The sequence below is a fragment of the Lagenorhynchus albirostris genome, chromosome 3 (genome assembly GCF_949774975.1).
Source record: "Lagenorhynchus albirostris chromosome 3, mLagAlb1.1, whole genome shotgun sequence".
Lineage (NCBI taxonomy): Eukaryota > Metazoa > Chordata > Mammalia > Artiodactyla > Delphinidae > Lagenorhynchus > Lagenorhynchus albirostris.
The window spans coordinates 132,782,333-132,805,517 of record NC_083097.1 but is presented as its reverse complement, the minus strand read 5'-3'; the positions used below and the strand labels follow the sequence as shown (position 1 = coordinate 132,805,517).

At 37.5% G+C, this 23,185-nt stretch overlaps 1 protein-coding gene across 2 annotated transcripts in view; it reads left to right on the top strand.

Annotated features, from left to right (window-relative positions):
* The window catches only part of SOX30 (SRY-box transcription factor 30), a 32,775-nt gene extending 15,432 nt beyond the window's left edge, over nt 1–17,343 (top strand). Inside the window, exon 5 of one of the 2 annotated variants that reach the window (XM_060144123.1) lies at nt 16,489–17,343. In XM_060144123.1, the coding sequence (XP_060000106.1) occupies nt 16,489–16,870 (382 nt within the window). In that variant the 3' untranslated portion in view covers nt 16,871–17,343. The remainder of the gene's footprint in view (nt 1–16,488) is intronic. The other variant, XM_060144124.1, reaches the window with a different exon arrangement.
* The last annotated feature ends 5,842 nt before the right edge of the window (nt 17,344–23,185 follow it).

The window sequence follows — 23,185 nt, the reverse complement described above, 5'->3', positions numbered from 1 at the left end:
CTAGTACAGTGGTCTTGGGGGTAGTTTGCAGGTTCATATAGTCTCAGCATTTATAAACTTGGGTTTTAATGCCTACATAAGGAGAGGATATGAGGTCATGACTCTGCTCAAGGTGAGGAGCTGAAACTAAAACCTCTTCATAAAGCTAAGACCCTAGAGGACTTCCCTGGTGGCCCAGTGGTTAAGAATCCGCCTGGCAATGCAGGGGACATGGGTTTGACCCCTGGTCCGGGAAGAACCCACATGCTGCAGAGCAACTAAGCCCGTGCACCATAACTACTGAGCCTGCGTTCTAGAGCCCACAAGCCACAACTACTGAGCCCACACACCACATCTACTGAAGCCTGTGTGCCTAGAGCCCGTGCTCCATAACAAGAGAAGCCACCACAATGAGAAGCCCATGCACTGCAATGAAGAGTAGCCCCCGCTTGCTGCAGCTAGAGAAAGCCCACACACAGCAATGAAGACCCAGTGCAGCCTAAATAAATAAATAAATAACTTTTAAAAAAATCTAAGACCCTAGAAAGGCCTCTCAACCTTGATAAAGTAATAGAAGATTTTTATCATTGACCCAGAGAAAGCACAAAGGAAACTTGTTTTTATTCAGGGCTATATATGGAAAAAAGTCTTCTGTTAGAAATCAAAACCCTAGATTATACTGCACACTGGTTGAGAATCTGAAATCAACCTATCCACTTGATAAACTGAGAAGTTAGGGATTTCCCTGGAGGTCCAGTGGTAAAGAATCCACCTTACAATGCAGGGGACATGGGTTCAATCCCTGGTCAGGGAACTAAGATCCCACATGCTGTGGGGCAACTAAGCCCACGTGCCACAGCTACTGAGCTCACATGCCTCAACTAGAGAGCCCATGTGCCACAAAGTACAGAGCCCACATGCTCTGAAACCTGCGTGCCACAGCTACAGAGCCCACGTGCCCTGGAGCCTGTGCACTACAACTAGAAAAGAGAAAAAACCCACACGCCACAACTAGAGAGACACCTGGGCACCACAACGAAAGATCCCTCATGCCTCAACAAAGATCCCACGTGCCACAACTAAGACCCGATGCAGCCCCCCCATAAAATAAATATTAAAAAATAATAAAAAAAATAAACTGAGAAATGAACATAGAAATTAGTTCTTGGATGACTTACCTGGGACAACTATTCTAGAGGAACATTTCCACCATTCAAGCCACTTGGAATTTCCAAAGGGAGAAAATTGTTATTAAAGGTGAACTTTAGAAAATTATGGAACACGAGGAAAGTATTCATTAAGAACAAGAGTCAGTAGATGGTACAAATAGGAGAATTAATGCCCCAAGAATTTGAAATAACTGAAAATCAGGGAGAGACTAAAAATCAATATTTCAAATGTTTAAAGAGGACTTCTGTACCAGCCAAGATGCAATATAAGGAACTGTATCTACCCTCATCTGAAATGATAAAAAACAGACAAAATATATGAAGATATGGTTTTCAAGACACTATTTACCAGGCAATGAATATGAAGATCCCTGAGAGACAGAAAATAAATGAGGTAAGCCTTGCAATCTAACCAGCTTACTGACCTGGAAACCGTGGCACAAGCAGATCCTTGCAGACACCCTGAGTTGAGGAGATGGAGCTGAGAGACCAGTGAAACCATGTCAGTTAGAATTCTCAGGATAGAGTACTGGAGAGAAGAAAGCTGCACAGTGCAAGAACTCTGGATCTCTGCATAGGTTCCATCTTGAGTATTCAGCTGAATACTGATCAGTGTATGCCTGTGAGGAAAATTACCCAAGGCTAGTGGAAAAACTACCTGAAAAATCAGAAACAACAGTTCCCAGCAATCACACCAGGCTAGAAATAGTTCCTGTTCTCACCAAACAGATTGGAAAACCTTGATGGGGTATTAAATACTTAGAGAGTCTTGTTTCAGCTAGGCCTAGACTAAAAATTTCTAATCAATTTTTATCTAAAAAATTTTATCTAAAAATTCGTAAGATCTGAAATGATCAAACTGTTTTCAAGTAATTAACTGCATCCAAAACAAAGCTCAAGGATATTAATAGAAATAGTATGATTAAAAAGATAAGTGAGAGGGAGTTTCATTTCTGAGGTGGCAGCATGAGGAGCTCTGTGAAGCTGCTCCCAAGCAAACAAGCATGACTCGTGAAAACTATTTTAAAAAACTAACCGCTTAAATTCTCTGGGCAGTGTCCTAAGGGCATACAGCAAATGAAGAAACATTTATTCAAGAAAACATCCTAAAACTTGGTGAGAACAGCAAGAGTCTATGACCCTTGAGCCATGACAAATACCATCCCTCACTCCCACCCTCAGTTCATCTGGATGGAATGCCAACTCTGGGTGGGTATGGCCAAGAACGTAGCTCTCACTCCCCTCAGCTCCTAATCAAGGGATACAATATCTTACAGAGAATGGTAGCATTTCTCATCCTCTCCAGCTCTTGAGTTAAAGAAACTAAGTTGATGGTGAGTGTGACCAAGAGGTTGGGGGTTCCTTTTCTTCGCTCAGCCCCTACTAACAGGATAGCCACTCAACTCTAAGGATGACAGGCAGAGAATACTGCAACCCTGAACACGCTTGACCCAGGTCACTTGTAGAAGAGATGTTCTATGCTGGCAGAGGCAAGCCAAGAAGACCAGAGATTTTGCCATAAGAACAGAGAGCTCAGAAGCTTTCCCCCAAAGGAATTTGACTTTATCTGAAACAGTGTGGGGAAGTTCAACCCTAAGGACACTCTTGAAAACAATGAGATTTTGGTGATAAGCAAATAAAAAGAGACTCCTCTTAATTGACACCAAGCAGCTACTGTATGCCAGCTAGTACACCAAAGAGAACTAGGGAAAGAAACAGCTAAGAAGAGCCCTCCTGCAGTCAGAACAAACCTCAAAGACTCCTTAAAATTTACCCCTTCTGAATTTAATTGGATCAGACTGTGGAACAATCTCTGCCCCAAGGCATTTCGAAAATAGAGCAATCAACCAGCAATTAGTGGAATCTTAACAGCTGTATGTGATAACAAATGAGTCAGAGAGCTTAACACAAAAATCAGGGAAAGAGATAGTCAAAGAGAGTCCTGCTAAAACCAATATCATCCTAGGGTGACTGTATTCATGTCCAAGTCTGTGCCCTCTGAGGAGTGACACTCAAGGTTCACACTGCAGAGGAAATAGACTTCACTAAAATAGTCTGTCCCTGGTGGTCCATTGGGTAAGACCCTGTGCTCCCAATGCAGGGGGCCTGGGTTTGACCCCTGGTCTGGGAACTAGATCCCGCTTGCATGCCACAACTAAGAGTCTGCATGCTGCAACTAAGAAGTCTGCATGCCTCAACCAAGACCCGGTATAGCCAAAATAAATAAATAAATATTTTTAAAAATAAAAAATAAAATAGTCTAGTCAAGTCAGTAAACAAAAAACAAGCAAAAAAACCCAAAAAAAGTAGCCCTGGAGAAGTGAAAGAGTCATTGTCCAGAGTTCCTACAGTATATTACCTAAAACGTCCAGACTTCAACCAAAAATTATGACATGCACAGAAACAGGAAAGCACGATTTGTACATGGGGGAGAAAAACACGCAAAAGAAACTACCTGTGGTAGGGCCCAGATTTCAAATTTGACAAAGGCTTCCAAGCCATTATAAATATATTCAAACAATTAAAGGAAACCATTCTTAAAGAAGTAAAGGAAGTTATGATGATGATGTCTCTTCATAGAGATACTATCAATAAAGACATAGAAATTATAAAAATAGCCAAATGGAAATTCTGGAGTTGAAAAGTACAATAACCAAAATGAAAAATTCACTAGAGGGGCTCAACAGTAAAATTGAACGAACACAAGAATGAATCAGAAAACTTGAAAATAGACTGGTAGTGATTATACAATCTGAAGAATAGAGCGGAAAAAGAATGAAGAAAAATGAACAGAGCCTCAGAACACAGTAATCATTAAGTGTACCAGTGTATCTATAAAAGGAGTATCAGAAGGAGAGAGGAGAGAGAAAGAAGCAGAAAAAAGTACTTGAAGACCTAATAGCTGAAAACTTCCCAGATATGATGAAAAATATTACACATTTAAGAAATTTAATGAATTATGAGTAGTGTAAAAGCCAAGAGATCCACAGCGAGACACATCATAGTAAAATACTGAAATCCAAAGCCAAAGAGAAAATCAAAGTGAGAGAGACAAACAGACAGACAGACACTCATCATGTACAAGGAAACCCCAGTAAAATGAACACCTGACATCCCATGAGAAACAATGGAGGCCAGAATACACATTTAAAGTACTGAAAAAAACCTGTCAACTCACATTTAGTGAAGCCATGTTTCAAAAATGAAGCCAAAGTAAAGAGATTCTCAGATAATCCAAAACTGAGATTGCTAGCACACTTGCATTGTGAGAAATACTAAAGGGAGTTCTTCAGGCTGAAAGTAAGTGATCACTAATGGTAGTTGGAATACAAACAAACAAAATGCCAAAGAGCCCAGTAAAGGTAAAAATGCAATTATAAAAGATAGTATAGGAAATCTAAAAAAGAGTGGATATATGTAATGTATACGTATAACCAATTCACTTTACTGTACAGCAGAAACTAATACAACATTGTAAAGCAACTATACTCCAATAAAAATAAAAAAATAAATAAAAGATAGTATAAAAAAGACAGTATAAGTCTTCTTTTGACTGGTTTTAAAAGCAGTTGTATAAAACAATATGCAAATAATTGTTTTGGGGGACCTATAACATATAGAAATGTAATATATTTGATAATAAAAGCATAAGGAAGTAGGTGGAGGCAAAGTTGTTTTAGAGTAAGGAAATGATGGCAGATGGTAACTTGAATCCACAGGAACAAATGAAGAGAACCAGCAGTAGTGAATAAAAAGGTTAATATAACAAACTTCAAAGTATATACTTGCTCTCCTTTCTCTTCTCAGCTTATTTAATAGGCATAAAATTATATAAATTAATAATCATACCAATAGATTGCTGGTTTTATAACATATAGCTATAATTTATATAACAATAGTAGTACAAAAAGGGGGAAGAAGGAGTAGAGCTATATACAAGCAACATTTCTATATTTTGGGACTTCCCTGGTGGTCCAGTGGGTAAGACTCCACGCTCCCAACGCAGGGGGCCTGGGTTCAATCCCTGGTCAGGGAACTAGATCCCGCATGCATGCCGCAACTAAAGATCTTGCATGCTGCAATGAAGATCCTGTATGCTGCAACTAAGACCCAGTGCAGCCAAAATAAATACATATTTTTTTAAAATTTCTATATTTTACTGGAATTAAGTTAGTAAAAATCTGAAGTTGATTCAGGTAAGGTAAGATTATATGATTAGCCCTAGAGCAACCACTAAGAAAATAACGAAAAAATAGTGGAAAAGTTGTTAAAGGAACTAAAAAGTTATTTAGAAAATATTTACTTCATGCAAAAGAAAGCAGTAAAGAAGGAATAGAAGGCCACAAGGAAAATACAAGACACATAGAAAACAAAAAATAAAATGGCAGACATGAATCCAGCTGTTTCAATAATCACATTAACTGTTAATGATTAAACAATCAAAAGGCAGATATTGTATAACTGGATAAAAATCAAGATCTTAACTATATGTTGTCTACAGTAGACACACTTCATAGTCAGACTGTTCCGAAAAATGGGAGGGCCTCATTCCATGAGGCCAGTATTGCTCTGCTACCAAAACCAGAGAAAGACAACATAAGAAGGAAAAACTGCAGGTCAATATCTCTAATGAATACAGAGACAAAAATCCTCAACAAAATACTAGCAAACTGAATTCAGCAGCATAACAAAAGGATTATACACTGTAACCAACTTGGATTTATTCCAGGAATGTGAGTTGTTTAACATTTGAAAATCGATTAATGTAGTATAGGATAAGGGACAAAAACCACACAATCATCTCAATAAACCCAGAAAAAAAGCATTTGACAAAACTGAGCACTTCTTCATGTTGAACATGAAGTATTCCAGCAAACTAGGAATACAAAGAAACTTCCTCAACTAGTTAAAGGGCATCTAACAAAAAAACCCCTAACTAACATTACACTTAATGGCAAAGACTGGAGATCAGCAAGACCCACTTAAGATCAAGAATAAGACACGGATGTACATTTTTACCACTTCTATTCAACATTTTATTGGAGGTTTAATCCAGGACAATTAGACATGAAAAGTAAATAAAAGGTATCTAGATTGTAAAGGAAGAAATAAAACTATATTTATATATTGCACAGTCTTATATATAGAAAATCCTGAGGAATCCACAAAAAAAGCTATTATAAGTAACAAATGAATTCAGCAAGTTTTCAGGATATAAGACTAATATATATAAAACAGTTGCATTTCTGTACAGTAGCAGTGAATAAATAGAAAATGAAATTGAGAAAACAATTCCATCTACAATAAAATAGAATTTAAAACCTTAGGAATCAGTTTAACAAAATAAGTGCAAAACTTATATTCTGAAAAGTACAAAACACCACTGAGGTAGAATGTCACTGAGACTTACAGAATAGGGAGCCCCAAGAATCTCTCTCTCCACTGAAGCAATAAGTAAGCTGGCAAAACCTGTCAGAATCAGCTGGAGGGGTGTTTAATGAAGAAAGAAGCTGCTAAATTCTGATAAGAGAGCACTGTGGTATTTTTACCACAGCCATCTCACATTTTCTACTTCAGTGATGGCCAAGGGGATGGTGACCCATGTTCCTGGTGTGACTTGTTGCTATTAGAGGAGGCAGTACAGACCTTGTTCTTAAAGCATTATGGTTGTGCATTTTTGACCTGTCTGGTGACTTCCTGAGGAATTGGCTCAGGGGCTTACCTTAGTTTGACTCTCCCAAGCATTCCCGTAGAGCTGGAGTGGCCTCACAGCTAGTGTTTGTGGAAAATATTTAAAGGTATGTACTGTCCACAGCTGCCTGGGTTAAGGGACAACAGACAGGACAAGCAGCAGACAGACTGAAAAGCCTAGAAGAGACTGGGAAAGGAGATATATGGGGAATAGAGTCTTTGAAAATCTCCCATGTATACTGAGGAATCAGTACACAAGGGCACAAACATATCCAGAGCTAGCATATCCAGAGCTAAACACATGTTCAGCAAACACTGGAGAAGACTCTAAGCTTTCACCTCTGACTGCTTTTTAGGCTCTATGTAAATAGGAAATCAAGGCTGAAGAAGACTTGTAAATAGCTTGACCCAAAACTTCCAAAATTTAAAGAAAGATAGGAATCCAAGACGCTCAATGAACACTAAGTAGGATAAATTCAAAGAGATACATTATAATCAAGCTGTCAAAGCCAAAGAAGGAGAGAATCTTGAAAACAGCAAGAGGGAAGTGACTAATCTTGTACAGGAGATTCTCAATAAGGTCAACAGCTAGTTTCTCATCAGAAACCAGGGAAGTCAAAAGACAGTGGCATAGCATAGTGCTGAAAGAAAAGAAACCATCAACCAAGAATTCTATAACCAACAAAATTACCCTTCAGAAATGAAGGAGGGCTTCCCTGGTGGTGCAGTGGATAAGAATCTGCCTGCCAATGCAGGGGACACGGGTTCGATCCCTGGTCTGGGAAGATTCCACATGCTGCGGAGCAACTAAGCCCATGCACCACAACTACTGAAGCCTGTGTGCCTAGAGCCTGTGCTCTGCAATAAGAGAAGCCACTGCAGTGAGAAGCCCGCGCACCACAAGGAACAGTAGCCCCCGCTCACTACAACTAGAGAAAGCCTGTGTCCAGCAACAAAGACCCAACACAGCCAAAAATTTAAAAAAAAAGAAAGAAAGAAAGAAAAGAAATGAAGGAGAGGGAATTCCCTGGCAGTCCAGTGGTTAGGACTCGGCACTTTCACTGCCAGGGCTCCAGATATGATATCTGGTTGGGAAACTAAGATCCCACAAGCCACGCAGTGTGGCCAAAAAAAAAAAAGTAGAGGAAGTTCATCACCAGTAAACCTACCCTACAAGGAATGCTAAAGGAATGCTAAAGGAAGTATTTCAGAATAAAATGAAAAGGCAGTAGACAGTAACTCAAAGCCAGACAAAGAAATAAAGAACACTGGTAAAAGTTACTAAAATAACAGATAGAAAAGCCAAGTATCTTTTTTCTTTTGTTTTTTTGGCCTCACCAGAGACATGCAGGATCTTAGTTCCCCCACCAGGGATCAAAGCCATGCCCCCTATAGTGGAAGCACAGAGTCTTCACCACTAGACCACCAGGGAAGTCCTTCTTTTGTTTTTAAAAGCCAAGTCTATTGTATTTTTGGTTAACAACTTTTTTCTGTGTGATTTAAAAAGCAAATGCATAAAACATCTATTATAAAATCTGTTAATAGATATAAAATGTATGACAGTAGCAATACGAAGGAAGGAAGGCACTGTATACAAGCAGAATTTTGATATGCTAATGAAGGTAACTTAGTATCAATTCAAACGAGATTGTTATAAATTTAAGATGTTAATTATAATCCCCATGGTAACCACTTAAGAAAATAACTTAAAAATATTTGAGGAAATTCCCTGGCGGTGGTGGATAGGACTCCATGCTTCCACTGCACCCCTGCACCCCAGCTCAGGAACTAAGATCCCACATGCCACATGGTACAGCCAAAAAATAGAAAAAAGGCAGAGTAAATATTTCCTTATCAGTAATCCCCTTAAATGGATTAAATTAAAAGGTAGATTGGCAGAATGAATTTAAAAAATAATCACACTAAATCTTGTCTCTAAGAGACTCACTATTTATTTTAAAAAATAAACATGATATTCACTGAGCAGATTTTTTTTTTTTTTTTTGGCTGCACCATGTGGCTTGTGGACATCTTAGTTACCTGACCAGGGATCGAGCCTGTGCCCCCTGCAATGGAAGTGCAGAGCCCTAACCACTGGACCACCAGGGAATTCCCACAAGAGACTCACTTTAAATCCAATGACACAAATAGGCTGAAGTGAAAAAATAAAAACAGATATTCCTTACAAGTAGTAACCAAAAGAGAGCTGAGGTGGCTATAATAGTATTTAACAAAATAGGTTTTATGTCACAATTGTTACAAGAGACAAAGACATTACATATTTTATTTATTTATCTATTTATTGGCCACACTACGTAACATGTAGGATCTCAGTTCCCTGACCAGGGATTGAACCCGGGCCACAGCAGTGAAAGCCTGGAATCCTAATCACTAGGCCACCAGGGAACTCCCACATATCTATTTTAAAACGTTAAGAAGGGACTTCCCTGGTGGCACAGTGGTTAAGAATTCGCTTGCCAATGCAGGGGATGGGTTTGATCCCTGGTCTGGGAAGATCCCACATGCCATGGAGCAGCTAAGCCTGTGTGCCACAACTACTGAGCCCAGGCGCTGCAACTACTGAAGCCCACGTGCTCTAGGGCCCATGTGCCACAACTACTCAGCCTGCATGCTGCAACTACTGAAACCTGTGCACCTAGAGCCCATGTGCTGCAACTACTGAGCCCACATGCTGCAACTACTGAAGCCCGTGTGCCTAGAGCCCATGCTCTGCAGCAAGGGAAGCCACCACAATGAGAAGCCCGCGCACCACAATGAAGAGTAGCCCCCACTTGCTGCAACTAGAGAAAGCTTGTGCGCAGCAACGAGGACCTAACGCAGCCAAAAATAATAATAAAATGTTAAGAAGATATAGCAATTATAATCACATACATATATAACAACAGTACCCCAAAATATATGAAGCAAAAATTGACAGAATTGAAAGGAGAAATACTCAGTTATGCAATAATTGTTGAAGACTTCACTACTTAATTTTATTTATTTTTTATTTAGATATAATTGACATATAACATTATATTAGTCTCAGTATACAACATAATTCTTTTCTTGTGATGAGAACTTTTAAGATTTAATCTCTTAGAAACTTTCAAAAAAACAATACAGTATTATTAACTATAGTCACTATGCTGTACATTACATCCTGAGGACTTACTTATTTTATAAATAAGAAGTTTGTATATTTTGACCACTTTTATCCATTATGCTCACCTCTCACTCCCAATCTCTGGCAACCACAAACTGTTCTCTGTATCTATGATTTGGTTTTCTTTGTTTTTTGTTTGTTTGTTTTTAGACTCCTCATGTAAGTGAACCCATATGGTATTTGTCTTTCTCTGACTTATTTCACTTAGCATAATGTCCTCAAGGTCCATCCATGTTGTTGCAAATGGCAGCAATGATATCATTGTGGTTTTAATGTGTATTTCCCTGATAATTGTGAGCACCTTTTTTTTTGGCTGCATTGGGTCTTCATTGCTGCACATGGCCTTTCTCTAGTTGTGACGAGCAGGTGCTACTCTTCATTGAGGTGTGTGGGCTTCTCATTGTGGTGGCTTCTCTTGTTGTGGAGCACGGGTTCTAGGTACACAGGCTTCAGTAGTTGCAGCACGCGGGCTCAGTTGTTGTGGCACGTGGGCTCTAGGGTGCGTGGGCTTCAGTAGTCATAGTGCGCAGGCTCAGTAGTTGTGGCTCGCGGGGTCCAGACCACAGGCTCAGTAGTGGTGAGTGGTGCACAGGCTTAGTTGCTCCACGGCATGTGTGATCTTCCCAGGCCAGAGGTTGAACCCATGTCCCCTGCATTGGTAGGTGAATTCTTAATCACTGTACCACCAGGGAAGTTCTTGAGCACCTTTTCATGTACCTGTTGGCCATCTGTATGTCTTCTTTGGGAAGAAAATGTCTGTTTAGCTCCTCTGCCCATTTTTAAATCAGATTTTTTTTTTGCTATTGAGTTATATGAATTCTTTATGTATTTTGTATATTAATTGTTTATCAGATGTATGATTTGCAAATATTTTCTCCCATTCGGTAGGTTGCCTTTTCATTTTGTTGATGGTTTCCTTTACAGTACAGAAGCTTTTCAGTTTGGTGTAGTCCCACTTGTTTATTTTTGCTTTTGTTGCCTTTGCTTTTGGTGTCAAATAAAAAAAAAAAAAACAAGAGAAAGAACTTGCCAATTCAGTTGTCAAGGAGCCTATGTTTTCTTCTAGGAGTTTTAAAGCTCTGGGTCTGATGTTTAAGTCTTTAATCCATTTTGACTTGATTTTTGTATATGATGTAAGATGGGGTCCAGTTTCATTCTTTTGCATGTGGCTGTCCAGTTTTTCCAACACCATTTATTGAAGCTACTATCTTCTCCCAATTGTCTATTTTTGTTAATTAATAGCCATGAATTAATTAGCCACATATGCATGGGCTTTTTTATAGCTCTGTTTTCTGTTCCATTGATCTATGTGTCTGTTTTTATGCCAATACCATACTGTTTTGGTTACTATAGTTTTGTAATATAGTTTGAAATCAGAGAGTAAAATGCCTCCAGCTTTGTTCTTCTTTCTCAAGATTGCTATGACTATTCACTGTCTTTCATGTTTCCAGAAAGCATTTGGGATTGTTTGTTCTATTTCTGTGAAAAATGCCATTGGATTTTGATAGATATTTCACTGAATCTGTAGATAGCTTTGGGTAGTACGGATATCTTAACAATATTATTTCTTCCAATCCATGAGCACAGAATATCTTTCCATTTATTTGTGTTTTCTTCAATTTTTTTCATTAGTGTCTTATAGTTTCCAGTGTACAGGTCTTTCACATCCTTGCTTAAATTTATTCCTAGATATTTTATTCTTTTTGGTGCAATTGTAAATAGAATTGTTTTTCTTAATTTCTTTTTCTGACAGTTTGCTGTTAGTGTATAGAAATGCAACTGATTTTTGCATATTGAATTTGTATCCTGCAACTTTACTGAGTTCACTGACTAATTCTAACAGTTTTTTTGGTTGAGTTTTTAGGTTTTCCTAGATATATTATTATGTCATTTGCAAATAGAGACCGTTTTACTTCTTTCTTTCCAATTTGGATGCCTTGTATTTCTTTTACTTGCCTAATTGCTGTGACTAGGGCTCCCAGTACTATGTTGAATAAGTGGCAAGAGTGGGCATCCTTGTTCTGTTCTTTATCTTAGAGGAAAACCTTTAAACTTTTTACCATTGAGTATGATATTAGCTGTGGATACTTTAAATAATGAATGGAAGACCATCCATCCAAAAATGATGAAGATCAAAAATGAAATAGAAGACTGTATGATACTTTAAACCAACTAGATCTAACAGAAATACATGATCTCCACCCAACAACAGGATATAGATTCTTCTCAAGTGAAAATGTATATTCTGTAGGATAGACCATATGTTAGATCACAAAATGAGTCTCAGAAATTTTTAAAAGATTGGCACCATACAAAGTTTCTTCTCTAACCATGATGGAATGAAACTAGTCATCAATAACAGAAAGAAAAACTGGAAAATCCACACATATTGGAAATTAAACAACACACTCTTAACCAATGGGTCAAATAATACATCACAAGGAAAACTAGAAAATACTTGGAGATGAATGAAAGTGAAAACACAACATACCCAAACTTAAGGAATTATATAGCAAAAGCAGTGCTGATAGAGGAATTCATAGCTGCCCTAGCCTACATTTAAAAAGAAAGATGTCAAATTACAACCTAACTTTATACCTTAAGGAACTAGAAAAAGAAGAGCAAATAAAACCCAAAGCTAGCAGAAGGAAGGAAATAATAAAGATTAGAATAGAGATAAATGAAATAAAGAATAGAAAAACAATAGAGAGTTTAATGAAACAGAGAAAAACAGGTCAACAAAAGTTGGCTTTTTGAAAAGATCAACAAAATTGACAAACTTTTATAGCTAAGCTAAGAAAAAAAAGAGAGAAGACATAAATTACTAAAATCAGATATGAAACTGGGTACATTACTCTGACCTCATAGAAAAATGATTATAGGATAATAATGAATAATTGTACACCAACAAGTTAGATAACCTAGATGAAATGCACAAATACTTGAATTACCAATACTGCCTCAAGAAGAAATAGGAAATCTGAATAAGTATATATCAAGAGATTGAATCAGTAATTAAAAACCTCCCAACAAAGTAAAGCCCTGGACTAGATAGCTTCACTGGTGAATTCTACCAAACTTTTAAAGAAGAATTAACACTAATCCTTCTCACATTCTTCCAAAATATATAAGAGGGAACGATTCTAAAGCCAGCATTACTCTGTTACCAAAGCTAGAAAAAGATATCACAAGAAAGAAAATTACAGAATCAACAAAATACTAGCAAACTGAATCGAGCAGCATATTAAAAGGATTATACACCAAGACCAAGTGGGATTTTCCCCAGGAATTGTAAGTGTGGTTCAGCATCAGGAAATCAATCAGGGTAATACATTTCATTAAAAGAATGAAGGAACAAAACCATCTGATCATTTCAATTGATGCCAAAAAAGCATTTGATAAAATCCAACACCTTTTCATGATAAAAATCAATTCCTGATTTCAAAACTTAGCAAACTAGGAGTAGAAGGGAACTTCTTCTACATGATAAAAGGCATTTATCAAAAACCGACAGTTAGCATCATACTCAATGGCAAAGGACCAAAAGCTTTCCCCCTAAGACTGGGAACAAGACAAGGATGTCTGCTTTCACCACTGCTGTTCAACATTGTACTAGAAGTTCCAGCCAGAGCAATTAGGCAAGAAAAAAAGACATCTAAAATGGAAAAGAAGTAGAATTACCTCTTTTCACACATGATGCTATATATGGAAAATCCTATATATAGAAAATCCTAAAGAATCCACAAAAATTTGTTAGAGTGAATGAATGAATTCAGCATAGTTGAAGGGTATAAGATCAATATACAAAATTCACTTGTATTTCTGTACACAAGCAATAAGCACTCAAAAAGGGAAATTGAGAATACAATTCTTTTTACGATAGCATCAAAAAGAGTAAAATACTTAGGAATAAATCTAACCAAGGAGATGCAAAACTTGTAAACTGAAAACTATAAAACATTGCTGAAATAAATTAAAGAAGACTGAAATAAATGGAAAGGTATTCGTGTATATGCATTGGCAGACTAATTATTAAGATGGCAATACTTCCCAAAGGGATTTACAAAATCAATATAATCCTTTTCAAAATCCCAGCAGCTTTTTTGCAGAAATGGAAAAGCTGATCCTAAAATTTACATAGAATTTTAAGTGACCTGGAATAGTTAAAACAATTTTGAAAAAGGAAAACAAAGTTGGAGGACTCACAATTCGTGACCTCAACCTTACTACAAAGCTACTTTGTATCAAAAAACATGGTATCAAGAGAAAGAGGAGACAAGCCACAGACTAGGAGAAAATATTTTCAAAAGATGTATCTGATAAAGGACTGTTATCCAAATATACAAAGAACTCTGAAAATTCAGTAATAAGAAAATGAACAACCCGGTTAAAAATGGACAAAAGACCTGATCAGATACCTCACCAGAGAACATATACAGATGACAATGAAGCATATGAAAAGATTCTCCTTATCATATATCATTAGGGAATTGCAACTTTAAACAACATTGCAATATCACTGCACACCCATCAGGATTGCTTTTCCCACTACACCATGATGCTTCTGTAGGTATTCATTTTCATCCATGTAACCTTTTAGGATTACTCTTTTTTTTTTTCAATAAATTTATTTATTTATTTTTGGCTGTGTTGGGTCTTTGTTGCTACATGCAGGCTTTCTCTAGTTGTGGCAAGCAGGGGCTACTCTTTGATGTGGTGCGCGGGCTTCTCATAGGGTGACTTCTCTTGTTGTGGAGCACTGGCTCTAGGCACGTGGGCTTCAGTAGTTGTGGCATGCTGGGTCAGTAGTTGTGGCTCATAGGCTCTAGAGTGCAGGTTCAGTAGTTGTGGCACACGGGCTTATTTGCTCCACGGCATGTGAGATCTTCCCAGACCAGGGCTTGAACCTACGTCTCCTGTATTGGCAGGCGGATTCTTAACCACTATGCCACCCGGGAAGTCCAGGATTACTCTTATCTTTACTGATCTTTTTGTTCTCCAGATATAATACTAACTTGTTTTTACCACACCAATATAGCCGTGTGATGTTTGCATTATAGCACACTTTAGCACATATCAAGTATATACTACCTGGATTTTAGATTTTTTTAAAATTAAATTCTCCACCAAACCTTGTGTAATATCTTGCCTATATTGAGTCCTAAAAGAATAGTTAGTAGGTGAATTGTTCCTAGCTGAAGAGAAGAAGGCTTTGTGAAGGAAGTAGATTTGAGCACACCCTTGAAGTATTTGTGGAATCCAATGGATGAAGAGATCTAAAGGTGGAAGAGCTACCGAGCAAAGTCATAGTAGCTGCAAGTACAATGCATTCAGGATGTATGTATTAAAGTAAAAATGCCTGAATAAGGATGTGGCAGTAGAAATGGAAACCTGAAACGTTTCAGAAACTAGGTCTCATATTTGTGATATTGAACACGGGCAAGGTCCCTAGCACTTGGAGATTTGGGGGTAGGACACCAACCACTGAAGAAACCCTATATTTACAAAGAATTTGAGATGATAGTCTATTATGTCAATCATACTTATATTTTTAAAGGGAAGGAAACAAAGTTGACCTTTTAAAAAAAATGTGGGAGCATGAAATGAAACACCCAACTGTCTTGGGTTTTGCTAATGAGCATGGTTATTATGCTTATATTATCTGTCACTAGATGGAGTCCATGAGTCCAGGCAACTTTTGGTTGGACTTTTCTACATAACTCTTCCAATGATTCCTGTTCTGTGCCTTTGAAAAGTGGAGTAATACTTTTTTAAAAAAATTGACAAATGGGTTTGAATGGCAGAATTTTTAGATTTGCCTTACAAGAAAAACCATTAGTTTATAAAACAGCAAAGTGATCTTTTCAATTCTTCACATTCCCACACTCCAAATTTTTTTTTGGAAAAGATCTCTAAAAACCACAGTTTAATATCAGTTCTAAATCTTTCTGGTATTGAGTGTTTTAATATAATTAATTATTGAAAGTGAGTTTAAAAATTAAGTTGTTATCCTCTGTTTGAGTGCCCTCCCCCATCCCCAAGAGCTCTTGATTTCAACCCAGTTACACATTTCCCCCCACCTCCTGTAAATTTTGCTTCAAATACTAGTAAGAACAATTGTTACACTGCTTACTAAGTGTCAATATTTAGCACAGCACAGCAGGTGTCTGCATTTCTAAAACCTTACATGGCATAAGGCATCATGAGAGAAAGGCCCAGATAAGTAATTTTTCTTTATTAAGGCTGCCAAAGGTAAGAAACCTGAGGCTGATAATAGGTAATAGTTATAAGCTTACTTTGCTTTATGTTGTTTACTTTGCTTTATGTTGGGACTAGGCAACATGTGGATGAGTACATGAAGTAGTTGCAGAAAGTTATCTTGGGAGCTCTCTAGGCCCCAGTTAAACTTGCTCAGTTAGTCTGTATACAAGGCAACATGTGGACAAGTTATGATCGAATTCCTTTTTTGTCTTTCTGATACAGCACATGCCCCTATAGTCGGCCTCCTTTTGGCTATGGAAATTTTCCAAGTGCAGTGCCAGAATGCCTTGGTTATTATGAAGACAGATGCCAGAACCATGAGGCTATGTTTTCAGCTTTAAATAGAGACTATCCTTATGGAGACTACCCAGATGAACGTGCTCACAGCGAAGATTTTTGGAGTTGTGAGAGCATGGATGGGACCTCTTACTGTAACAGTCATAGCCACAGTGGGGAAGAATACTTAAATCTCGTGCCTCAGCTGGACACTGGAGCCTTGGAAAGTGTCTTCACAGCCCCGACATCAACTCCCTCTAACATCCAGCAAGTCAATGTCACTGACAGTGATGATGAGGAAGAAGAAAAAGTGCTCAAGAATTTATAATTATAAAACAAATATGTCCAGAAAATAAATATTTCTTAAAATATATTCTGGGTCACTTGATGTGAAAAAAAGAGCCTAGAATACTTTGCTGAGAGTTTTCAGCTGTGATCTGAGGAGTCAAAACCAAATGCAATTTATGCCTTCATAAACTTTTGATTAGTGAAACTGGAATCCTGATGTTTCATCGTAGGAATATTTAAGATATGAAGTAGTTTATTTTTATGGCTGAAATTTGCATCAGCGTATATTATCATTACTTTATCTTGGAACGTGCAAAACACTGAATCCTCACAATTATATGTGAGGGGAAAGGGGGTGTATAATCTGGCATGACAAGTGTGATTTGTATTTTATCTCAGGATACATTTATTTTTCTTTATATGATGTTTTGTTTGGTGTTTATGTAATACTTATGGATGTTTCACTTTTTATGTAACATTTTGAAAATATTTTGATAACTTTTAGTAGTAAATTGGGACTCAGTTACTAAATTTAATTTACACTAATAACCAATTATAAGTTGCAAGTATGTTTTAATGGAACCTGAGTAATTCCTTCAGTTAAATTAGTCATTTCTGTTCCTAAACATTTTCATCATCTTTTTTGGATATCTTTTTACATTTGGTATGCATTGTTCTACTTTTTTTATAATTAAATAAACATAGAGAAAATTGTTCTTGTTGGATGTTTTCTGTTTGGGAGACAGAAATAAGCAAAATGAGTATTGCTCAAATGAGAATGGGTTCCATACCACATGCGATATTCATTTTAACTTAATAGTCTCTAGAATTGTACAGATCCTATTAGCTTACTTGAAACTGTATCAACAAAGATGGTGTACACATATTATGATGCCATTTCCAAACTCTTTACAGATGTGTACCTATGACTTAAACACTCCCTAAATGGAAGAGCTCTTCCAGATTTGGTTCAAGCAGCTGTCTTTAAAACCGTGGAGTTCATTTAAGAGCACATGGAATTTGTTTAATTCATAATGAGCAAAAAAATCCTATTTGCGATGTGGCCTCTGGGTAAATGCCCACTTATGGATGGAGAGAACCGTATTAGAACAGGATCAGAACCACCAGAGTTGGGATCAGGGTAAAAGAGATCTACAAGACAAAGTGAATTGATGATCAGAAATCACCACAAACCAATACACTTTTCTCTCAATGATCTGTATAATTTATGCAAATTGAGATCTTTTACTTAAAACTGCTTGGCAATTATGTATGGAAACCTATACTAAGCTTCCAACTTCTTCCTTTACTAAACCTGTTCCTTAAGCAAAGGCTGTTACTGTATGATACATTTCATCAACCATATACTTAATTGTATGTAACATTTCCTCTTCCCAATAAAATTCTTATTTTCACATTTTATATTTATTATTACTCTGTGCAATATCATCTGAATGTGGTTAAAGACCAAAACTTGAATTTCTTGGTAGAGAATAAACATGTAACTTCACATTGGAGCTACAGCACATTTGATGTCTACACCATGACAGATGTCTACACCGTTGTATGTGACAGTTTGAGCCATTTTATCCCATTTCATTTTAATTGCACCTTAGTGACTGAACTAGGTTTTGATCACAGACCTTATTCTTTTTTTTACTGAAGTATAGCTCATTTACAATTTATATTAGTTTCAGGTGTAAACAGTGATTCAATGTTTTTATAGATTATACTCCATTTAAAGTTATTATGAAATACTGGCTATATTCCCTGTGCTGTACACTATATCCTCGTAGCTTGTTTTATACATAGTAGTTTGTACCTCTTAATCCCCTATCCCTATCTTGCCCCTCTCCCATTCCCTCTACTCACTGGTAATCACTAGTTTGTTCTTTATCCTGTGAGTCTGTTTCTGTTTTGCTATAGTTGTTTGTTTTATTTTTTAGATTCCTCATATAAGTGAAAACATACAGTATTTGTCTTTCTCTGTCTGACTTATTTCATTAAGCATAATAGGGAATTTCCTGGCGGTTCAGTGGTTAGGACTCTGTGCTTCCACTGCAGGGGACATGGGTCCCTCATGGTCGGGGAACTAAGATCCTCCGTGCTGCGTGATGTGGCCAAAAAAAAAAAGGCATAATACCCTCCAGCTCCATCCATGTTGTTGCAAATGGCAAAATTTCATTCTTTTTATGGCTGAGTAATATTCCATTGTGTGTGTGTGTGTGTGTGTGTGTGTGTGTGTGTCTTTGTCCATTCATCTATTGATGGACGCTTAGTTTGCTTCCACATCTTGTATTTCCCAAAATTATTTGACCAAATATTGTCAGAATATCTAAAAGGCTTGGGTTCCAAATAACACCTTTAGAGAAAGACTGCTCTTGACTTTCTAAATTTGATAATTCAGCTTCTTGAAAGTTGGGACTAAATCTATTTTCAGTCTATTTGCAGTGAAAAGAATAATGCTGCTGTGAACATTGGGGTGTGTATATCTTTTTGAATTAATGTTTCCTTTTCTTTGGATATATATACCCAGGAGTGGAATTGCTGGATCATATGATGGCTCTACTTTTAGTTCTTTGAGGAACCTTCATGCTGTGTTCCGTAGTGGCTTCACCAGTTTACATTTCTAAAAACAGTGTACTAGGGTTCCCTTTTCTCCACGTCTGTGCCAACATTTGTTATTTGTAGACTTTTTGGTTATAGCCATTCTGAGAGGTGTGAGGCAATATCTCCAACGGACCTTGTTCTTATAGACAAATTCACTGGGGGAATCCCTTTGTAAGGCAGTGGAATAATATAGAGGATAGTTCAGTATGTCCTAACTATCTGTCTTCAGGCTAGTCCTTCCCCAATCTTCATTTTAATGGCTGTTGAGTCAGGGCTACTCTTTTAATCTTCTTCCTTCTCTCCCTTAATGCTGGGATCAGAAGTCAGTTTAGATTGTTTACAGATCCACAATATAATTTGGGCTGGGAAATATGGGTATCTCTTAGGTGAAACAATATCCAAGAGCAGTTAAGCATGCCTAGCTGCAAATGCCCATATCTGCTCATTTATAGTTCTTGAAACCACTGTTAGCTCTGAGTAGAGACCTATAGACTAAACAAAACCCTGCCCTACTGGAATGAATTCATTTGCCTCTCCAAGTCATCAAAGTGAAATTCTCTAAGCTTGAAACCACAAGCACTTTCTAATAGGTTTCAAGGCCTTATTTGTTCTTATTGTAAATTGGAGGTAACCATATTTGTGATAAGAATAACTTCCTTTCAAAGTGTGTTGAATGTCACTCAGACTGTTCTGTGCTTTGGACAAATCTGCCCTTCTTATTTGCAAATAAAAATTCTTTTCACTGCAAATAGACTGAAAATAGATTTAGTCCCAACTTCAAGTAGTTGAGTCATCAAATTTAGAAAGTCAACAGCAGTCTTTTTCTAAGGGTGTTAGTTGGAACCCAAGCCTTTTAGATATTCTGACAATATTTGGTCAAATAATTTTGGGAAATATATGCTGTGTTCCCACCTTGGAGAGTGCCAATGCCTATTGTCTTTGCAAAGCTTCTCAAAAATCTTGACATGACATGTTGAGCTCTGTTTATCTCAGTGCTCCCCCACCTGAGCGTGAGTATCCTTTTTTCTTTTAACATAATGTCTACTAACAGAATTCACTCTGGAAAATGCTGCTTATGGCTGTTGCTTCGGTTTTCAGTCGTTGGCTTCACATATGGTTTTCTGCATTGATCGGAAAAAATCCTTAAATCATTTACTGAAAGAAGGTGGTGACTAATTAACCTGTATTCTGCATTAAGTATCTGATGGTCTTAAAAGACAGAAGAACTGAAACCTAGAATTGTTATAAATTTTGATTGTCCACTAAACTGACTTTTTAATGAAAGTTGATATTGCACCCAAGAATTTGAGTGGGCAAATGTGCTAAATTCCCATATAAGTGTATTTTTCACAGTGAAAACCAGCTGTCAGAAGGATTATTCCTGAGCCAAAAATACAAGCTACTTTTGAAAGTTCCATTTTGGAAATGATTTCAAAATGAAATTCTGGGGATTCTATGCATTACTTGCAATATTTTAAAGTAGTATAATTTTGATGTGAACAGCGTAATTCTGAAAAATCTGTCCTACATGTTAGAACAGACTCTGCTGAGGAACATCCTGTTCCAGCTTTCTGAATCATCTTAACTTTTTAGGATTTTAGAGAAATTCCAAGAGTTTCACAATAAAACTACTTTCCTGAAAACAAGTGTGGAAGGAGTTACTTTCTAATTCTACTTGATGAAAAATTCCACATCCTCTAGACAGATTTACCCTTTATCTCTGCTTTCCTCATTCTAACTCCCTGACCGAACCCTACATGTCTCTTTTCTGATGGGTAACACACACAAATCTTAGTAAACTTTTCATTAAATGATGAATGCTTGCAGGAAAAAGGGGGAGATGGAGATGTAGGAGGAGGACCATTTGCTGCACCTTAAATCCCTGGCTCCTCTGAAACCACTTCAGGGAAATGTTTTATTTCTAACAAATAATGAACAGCATTTTATATGTATTCTTTTTCAGAGGAAGATCTTCCGAAAGCTATGTTCGTGCCTGTATTCCCTGGGACACTGTCTGTGGAGGCTGATAACCCCTCCTGGAAAGGGTCTTTTAAGCTGTGCGTGATTACATGGGTCACAGGCAATGGAAAGGTATGGGGGTGACCAACCGTCCTGGTTTGCCCAGTACTGAGGGGTTGCAGGAGTGGAGGTCATGGGACCTAGGACCAGTGATAAAACCAGAAAATTCCTGGGCAAACTAAGATAAACTGATCATTCTAGTGAATACAATGAGTACAGAATCAACTGGATCTATGCAGATCTATGCTTATGCACATTGTGCAATGCAGATGTCGAATTTGAAATGACTGAGCTTCACTCACGAAGGCAGATTATAGCTGAACTTGTGTTGGGCCTATTAGAAAGGCATGGAGTAAGTTACAGGATACATGGGGACTGTAGGAGAACTGGAGATACATAACTGTTAGTGCCTGGGTTGCTTTTATTAGGTAGCTTCAAGTTTGCTTAAAGACAAAAGAAAAATGATCAAAGCTGTACCTTTTAGTGATATTTCACTATATAAACCAGGGAGAGAAAACATTTTTGTGAATATGGAGTCTTTGTTTTAAACTTTCTTACTGTTTCCCCAACAATGATAGTGGAATATTGGCCAGAGTCCTTAGGACAATGCAAAGCTGGGCTCTTGGCACACATAATATTCCAACTCTATACACTTTTAAGTGTCTCTGAGACACTAGATATGGTGGTGTTTTTCAGATGTGGTCAGTGCACTGCTTCCAACAAAATGACCTGGGATGCTTGTTAAAAATGCAGCCATTCCCTAGATCTATAGAATTAGAATCTCTCTGGCTAGAGCCTGGGAATATGCATTTTTAATAAGCTCCTCAGGTGATTCTTAAGCACTCCTACCTTTGACACCATGTAAAGTTTGCAAGACATTTAAATTTTTGTTATGAAAACAATATAACTGTACTAAAGGGAATCTTCAGAGAAGAAACAACCTGTAATCCATCCAATAATTGTTTTTATTTTATGATGGTCTTTCTATATTTGCCCATATACACACATTTTTCACACAGTTGTAATCACAACACATACACAATTTCTCATATACACAAATTTGCATTTCCTCAATATTTTATCACGAGCTGTTTTTCATACTCTGTAGCTTCCTAAGTGATGACTTTTCTTTTTTTTTTTTTTCGGTGTTGTGGCCTCTCCCGTTGCAGAGCACAGGGTCTGGACGTGCAGGCTCAGTGGCCATGGCTCACGGGCCCAGCCGCTCCACGGCATGCGGGATCTTCCCGGACCGGGGCACGAACCCGTGTCCCCTGCATCGGCATCGGCAGGCAGACTCTCAACCACTGCACCAGCAGGGAAGCCCCTAAGTGATGACTTTTCATGTTTGCATAATATGGCTTCAGGCAGATGTGCCATAATTAATCATATGAAAGTGTTAGGTTTGCAGTTTCAGTAATTTGTCCTAGTAAATTTCAATGATGAGATTTCAGAGTGAGCACTCGTACAGACTAGAAGCTTTTATATGAGAGAAAAGTAAATTTTTAACTAGTTTAATCCACTATAATTTTGTGTTTTCTGTCACATGCAGTTGGAGCAGATTCTAACTCATTCAGAATTCTTCCCCTCCAGAAAGTTTTCTCTAACCCTCAAAGACTTAGTTGTTCCTGCTTTGTATTCCCACAGCACCTTCATTTATATCTCCCACTACATTCTAAGTTCCTTGAGGGCCAACCAGGGCAAGAATTTGAGAAATTAGAAAAATAAA